The sequence below is a fragment of the Acanthisitta chloris genome, unplaced genomic scaffold (assembly GCF_000695815.1).
Source record: "Acanthisitta chloris isolate BGI_N310 unplaced genomic scaffold, ASM69581v1 scaffold25700, whole genome shotgun sequence".
NCBI lineage: Eukaryota > Metazoa > Chordata > Aves > Passeriformes > Acanthisittidae > Acanthisitta > Acanthisitta chloris.
Window position 1 is genome coordinate 1 of NW_008650279.1, and position 6747 is coordinate 6747.

At 48.6% G+C, this 6747-nt stretch overlaps 2 protein-coding genes across 2 annotated transcripts in view; one reads left to right on the top strand and one right to left on the bottom strand.

The window, feature by feature from the left end:
- Positions 1-65: 65 nt before the first annotated feature.
- Positions 66-1234, top strand: PTPMT1 (protein tyrosine phosphatase, mitochondrial 1; the record flags this gene model as incomplete). The annotated part of the gene is made up of 2 exons (XM_009084390.1): positions 66-257; positions 1094-1234. Coding segments are annotated over 2 exons (333 nt in total), but the record flags the coding sequence as incomplete, so codon positions are not given.
- An 882-nt stretch (positions 1235-2116) lies between these two features.
- Positions 2117-6747, bottom strand: part of KBTBD4 (kelch repeat and BTB (POZ) domain containing 4) — a 4747-nt gene continuing 116 nt past the window's right edge. The window contains exons 2-4 of the mRNA XM_009084402.1: positions 6171-6743; positions 3639-3745; positions 2117-3103 (exon numbers count right to left, since the gene is read on the bottom strand). Of these exons, the coding sequence (XP_009082650.1) occupies positions 2243-3103; positions 3639-3745; positions 6171-6743 (1541 nt within the window). The 3' untranslated portion in view covers positions 2117-2242. The remainder of the gene's footprint in view (positions 3104-3638; positions 3746-6170; positions 6744-6747) is intronic.

Consider the following 6747-nt stretch of genomic DNA (forward strand, 5'->3'; position numbering starts at 1 on the left):
TTCTGGGTTTCTTTCAGGGAAAAAACCCCAGAAGTAAACTGACGAGGTGTACCTGTCCGTTTCAGGAGTGGGAGGCCATGGGGGTGGAGCAGCTGCGGCTCAGCACCGTGGACATCACCGGAGTGCCCACCGCGGAGCACCTGCGCCGGGGCGTGGCGTTCATCCTGCAGCACCGCGCCCGCGGCCACAGCGTGTACGTGCACTGCAAGGCAGGGCGCTCCCGCAGTGCCACCGTGGTGGCCGCTTACCTCATCCAGGTCAGCCCCGGCCCCGCGTTCACACCGTCTGCTCCCGGTCAGGAACCCGAGCCTGGTCGGGTTCGTCAATGCTGCCTGACTTACAGAGTTTAGACACTGGGTTGAAACGAGGTAGATGGCTAGGCCGCAAACTCGCGTTGCTGTTTTGAAGGCAAATGCAAGTTTAGAATGATTCTGCTCTTAATTCTCTCCGGGAACAGATTGAGGTGGGAATAACAAGTCCCTTGTGAGAGTAGGTTCACTGAGCCTATAAACATCCATCTGTGCTGCTCAGATTTTCTCCTTGGTTCTCTGACATAGAGAGCATTCCTATGCCTTTGATAGAGACAACTCAGGATCAAGGGAACTGACCTTGGTTTTCTGAGTTCCTCTACTGACCCAACAGGGTAAGCCAGCACTAAGAACTAAATCCCACCCGTGGATTGTCCTGTTGGCATTACTAAGAGCTCCCTGGAAAGTCTTCTGTTAGTGCTGAAGGGAAAGTTTCCTCAATAAGTGCTGAAGTGTGAAGGGAGTACCAGTGACAATTTAATATTAACCAAAGCAAGCTCTGGCCTGGTGGGATGAGGACAGGAAACTATGCACGACAGGCAGGACGAGTGAGCAAGGCAGACACTGGAGGGCCCAGGCAGTAACTGTCCCCCTCTAACCAGGGCACTCAGGTCACAAATTGGCTGCATGACACCCAGGTCTCCTGACAGGAGCAGGAGCAAAACAGAAGGGGCAAAGCACCAAGTGTTTTAACACCTCTAATGTTGCCTGTAGCCCCCAGGAAGGTCCCATTACCTGGTGCAGGAGTGGGATGATTTTCAATTGCTGGGTTCCTGCCTTTTCAGCTGCATCGCTGGAGCCCTCAGAAGGCAATCGAGGCCATTGCCAAGATTCGTCCCCACATCCTCATTCGGCACAAGCAAGTCCAGGCCCTGGAGGAGTTTCACAGGAACATGATCACCGGGACAACGGCAAAATGTCAGTAAGAATTATCAAAGTCCCCAACTCAGCTATTTTATAAACGGATTTTTATGATCTAATGAAGACAGTGTTGTTATTCTTGGCCATCAATAAGGAAGTTTATATACAGACTGCAGTGAAATCGGGCTGTTTCATTAAAGCTTCCTTATGGCTAACATTTTAGTTCTCCTTTTTTCCACACATCAGTGCTGAGCTGAGCTGCAATCCACAGGAAGCCTGAAAATATTTGTATTTGAAGCAAAAGAGAAAAACCCTTTGTCTCAGCAGAGACTTTATTCAGATCCTTACCCAAAGGGTTACAGTGCCAACAGAGAGGGGTAGGAGGAAGTGGTCTTAATTCTGTCTTTCACCAACACTACGTTATGATTACAGGTGGGGACTCCCTGTACATTAAAGGATGCCAGTACTTATAAAGTCATCTCCACTGTTATGCTAGGTGATTCAGAGCAGTAAGAAAGTTCCCGGTTTGTTACCACTCCTCTAGGAGTACAACCTACTAAAGATCCTGAGGTCAGCCTTGGAATCTGCTGTAAATATTTCTCCCAGGCCCTTCTTCTGCAGTAGGACACAGGAATGTTTGTGTGAGAACATCCCTGGGGGGGAACAGTGCACATCTAACTGTTACTGACATGGCAACAACACACATCTCCTAAGCAGTTAAAACTAGCAGGCCGGGCCGAGGAGGATGTGTCCATGTGCCACAGGATTTGTTACTGGTGGATTAGTTCCAGGCTGAAATAGCCATTTGCTGCAGTTTGGGCCTCAACCACAAGCAGCTTATCATCAAGGAATCAAAGAAATACCATTTAGTCCATCTGAAACCTAAGATACAACAGTTCAATGCAGCTCAATAGTGCTGTGTAAAAGAACAGGCCCACAGTCAGAAAGGCTGTCCTTTCTCTGGCTCTTGTGAGCTTGTAGCCATTGGGATTGGTGCTGAGGGTGGTAGGTGTCTCCAAGCTGCACAGCACAAGTGTTGCTGCCCTTTCTGTCACTGGGCCTGTTGTTTCTGCTTAGGCCAGGACAAACTGCAGGTTAGTGAGGAGCACTTTGATGCCACTCGTGACTGTTACAACAGAGGTGGCTGGGTTGAGTTTAAAAGTATTTGCATCGCCCTTTTTGTAGCGGTCACAAAAGACATAGATGCTGCCATTGCAGCTGGCGATTTTCCAGAGGGAGGGTACTGAGCTCCAGGCCTCGGGGAGGCACAGCCGTGTGAAGCTGTCCAGGAGGGGGTTGTAGCAGAGCAGCGAGTTCCCCTCGGCCACAATGAACACCACGTCTTTGTGCACCGCGGCGTGCATGCGCCCCGCGAACGGCAGCACGTACGGCTTCACGTGGCACTTCTCCGTGCTGGTGTCGTAGCACTGAATGAGCCGAGAGGGCTTGGTGAAGAAGTCCAAGTCATTTTCCTCCCCGCCCAGCAGGTAAATGACACTGTTCAGGTTCACACCTGCAGCTCCAGAGACTGCCACTTCCAGCTGGCTGGTCTCTGTCCAGACGTTGTCTCGTACTCTGTAATATATGACAGCGTTCGAGAGAGTGTCCTGTAGGGTTTTGCCCCCCAGAGAGTATATTGCGTCCTTGCTCGGCACGGAGACAAGGGTGTGCTGGAGCCGGTCACGGGGCAGAGGGGCACACCACTCCCAGTCTATGGTCGCGTTGTTGCACTTCCACATGCGCCGCGGAATGGAGCCGCCCACAACATACAGGTCACTGCCGTGCTTGCAGGCTGCAGTGATCTGGTGACACAAGCTGTTCTGGCCACTCACACTGACGGAGTCATCGTCAGCACAGTGCAGAGACACAGCAAGTGAATGTGTCCGCGATGACTCCTTCCCGATCAGGTAGATGTGAACGTTTTCTCCGATCACCTGAGACAAGAAGTGTGACAGCAGGATTAGATCTGTTCACACAAGCATCTGTGATGTCCAACACTAAGTTTTTCAGCTTAGGGCCCACCTGTGGGCCTGAGGTACATAACCTGCGTCCCAAGTCCTGCCACCCTACAGCATTCACAGCCTGTTCAAGATATCAGTCATATCTGACAAGCCAAATAACACAGACATCATGAACTCGAGTGTCTGCGGTTTAGGTAAGGGCTGGTTCCATCACTGAAGGAGTGCATGTATCATAAGGGGAATGCCAGACAGGTTTCTGAACGATCTGTTTGGTAAGTGAGCATCTGGTGAAGTAAGTTCTTTGTGGCATCACTCCAATCCCCGGTGGAAGTAGCCTCGGGGTGAACTAAAATAGATGTCAGGGGGGTTGCTATGAAAGCATTCCTCTCCCAAGCACCCTGAGTTTCAATGGCACCTGTGTTCTGTGACTATCGAGTCACACCTGTGAGCACAACACCCTGTCCGGGGAAGTGCTATATCAGCCCCGGAACAGAAGGTCTCTTCATACCTTCAGACTCGACCGCAGCGTCTCTGAGAAGCAGACGCGCTCCTCCTTGTTGAAGTTGATCCAGGTTTCTATGGCAGTTGTTGGGTTCTGGGAGCAGGGAACGCCATCTGCAGTTCGGGGATAGAAAGGCATTTATGGCATCTAGACAAAGGTATGTCCTTTTCCCACCACTCCCACCACAGATCCCTACTTTCTAGAGGGGAAAAATAGAGACAGAGGTCCGTAGATCAGCACTGCCAGCCAGCCACATACATGAAATTAGCTCGGAGAAATACCAGGAGACAGAGCTGCCAGACCTTAAGCACTTTGGATGAGATTCAGCCAAGGAACTTACGTCCAAGAGAAAGAGGGCAGGAAGGAGAGCTTACGTACCGTGTGATGATGACAAACATTTCCTTATTTAATCAAGGGAGGCAAAAACATTCTCTTACTGGGAGTGGCAGCTGCCTTTCTTCCTTGCTGGCCTTAGCAAAAGTCATCTGCAGACCGTGTCTGAGCGCTGCCAGACGGCTGACCCCCAGGGCTGAGCATCTGCTGTTGCTGCTATCCTCTTAACATTTGGAAATCTCCACTGAGCTGCTGGAGCTTTTCTTAGCCCTGTGACAGTGGCAAGCACTCAACAGACTGCAGCAGATTCCAGTCTTGTTTCCAGACATAACTGGGAGTTTTGGTGAAGCCTCAAACTATTGCATCACTGGCATCAGTGCATTCCCTAGAAGACTTCAGGTATTTCCTTCCTGTTTCAAAGCCAGCAATTAGGCCTGGGAAGGCTCTCTGACCTTGCAGTCTGCTCTCCTGACAAACCCTGCACTCAAAGATGCTGAAGGCACCAGAGAAATTCCAACACTTCATACTGGAAGGGAGGAGGAAAAGTGTGGCACAAAGCAGGTGTTTCAATTCTGTTAGTGACAGGGATTTCCATAAGCTAACCATCACATGCAGTGCTTCCATGGAAAACTCTGAATGTTAAACTAGTCCTAGAGTGTGACAAAAGGTAAACTTAATAAATCTCTATTTCATGAATTTTAATCCTTGCCACTAGAAGTTTCCTCTACCTAAGTCTTCATTAACTACATGAAGATGCAGGAAATGCAAAAGAAAAGGATTTTCCCTACCAGCAGGAGTGCATTTCAGTTTTCCGTCCATTTTATGAGCTAAGCTGTAGCGTAAGTATTGAGTAAGGGATCCTATATATAACAGGTGATAATTATGAAATACATGATGCATGGAAAAAAGTTTTATGGAGCAATTATTTTAAGTTAGGACCACAGTCTTAAAAATATGGTTACTGTGTGGCATCCCTAGGAATTTAAAGGGGATTGACCTCTACAGTTTTATATCATTATTTTAGAGGTATTTTGTTAATTAACTCACAACTTACTTGGAAAACTTCAGCTATCAAAACTGCTCGTTTTTCACAGCTTTTTGAGCTATCGGTACATACACTCCTGATATACAGGTGCTTGACTGTGAATTTCTTTAGATGCAGGAGAGAAAATATAATGCAATACCTGTAAAGACTTATATACGTTGCATCACCTCTAAAGGCTGTTTTATTCAGACTTATGGATAGTATTCCAAAGCAGCCAGTCACGGCAGGGGGATTGCTGTAACAGCACGTAAAGCACGTGGCACACAAAGGATAGTTATTTACTCATTTACAAAGAGCAATTAGAGCAAGAAAGGGACACATCTGAGTGCATGAGCTGCTTCTGCATTCCTCCTTCCTCCAGCAATGACACAAAGATGGAGTTGTAACTGTGCACCCTGGAGAGGCAATCGAGCACTGGCTGTACCTCCTAGGACAGCAGAGGATCTTTAAGGATTGGTGGCAGCTGGACTAAGTTGTTTGTGTGTTTGCACATCCTCCACCACACTAAGTCACTGTATCCATTACTTTGGAAGGCCATTACCTTTACAGGAAAGGCAGTTACTACCTCAGATGTTACAATGCCTCTATTTCAGCCTAGCCTAAATAACCCTCACAATTACATACAGTTATTAATAACACTGACACAGTCAAAAGCTATGGGCTGTGCTCCTAGCAATGTTGAATCCTTGCATTGCTATGTTAAATGATTACACACTAAAGGAAAAACAAGACTTTCCTAGGATGTTCTGGTAAAGCTGCTTTGTTTTACTTATAATGCAAATAAAACCACAACAAATTGCTGGAGTTTATGTTTCCAAGACCTGTAACTCTTCTAACCTGTTGACTCAGGATGAATCTCAGGTGCTTTCTCCCCTTTCCGGGTGGGTGGTCGCACTCCAGAACTGCTGGGAATGACCAGCACCCTCTATGTCCCTCTTCTATAGCTTACATGTCTCGTGTCCAGTAAAATCTAATAGGATCGTTTGGGTTTTTTTTGTGAAGTTATCCAGAATGTTTTGCTTTGCTTTGCTAGGCTAAGTCTCTGAATAGCCAGCAATCATGAAAGCTTGCATCTTTCCATCTATTTCCTTCAATCTCCGCAGACTCTCCGGAAGTCTCTTTCTCCCTCCCTATCCTGACTGGTTTCAGGAACTGCTTACCTGTGAGGATGTCTGTCAGCAGGCGCACGGGCAGGTGTAGGAACTCCTCTGTGTCTTGCAGCTGAGACAAATGTGACTTGGCACAGTGTTTGGCAGCTGTGTAGAGCTCCATGTCACTGTGCTGGTCTGCCAACCACATGACCTGCAGACAGTTCCTAACCTGCACTGTGCGGGCCAGGAAACGTGAGCACTCTTCAAAAAGGGCAGTCAGCTGGTACATGTCTGCCACCTCATAGGTCTCCTGCAGCTCCTCTGCCCTCAGCTTCACAGTGCCATGGTAGATGTAGTCCACCAGGAGCTGAAAGACGCTCTCGCTGACGTCCTGCAGCTCAATCACGCGATTGTGAGCCTCCTTCAGGTTGGACGTGAACATGGAGCGGAAAAAGCAGCTCTGGGCCGAAAGCACCAGGCGGTGCAGCTGGAACTCCTTGCCTTCCACGGATATCGTGACATCAGCAAAGAGCTCATCCTCCAAGCACAGCTTCATGATGCCCTGGGCCACGCGGCCGGAGTGGGAGCGGTCGGTGAAGGTGTAGTTCACAAAATAGTTCTCTTCCACAGAGGAGCCTCCAGTCTC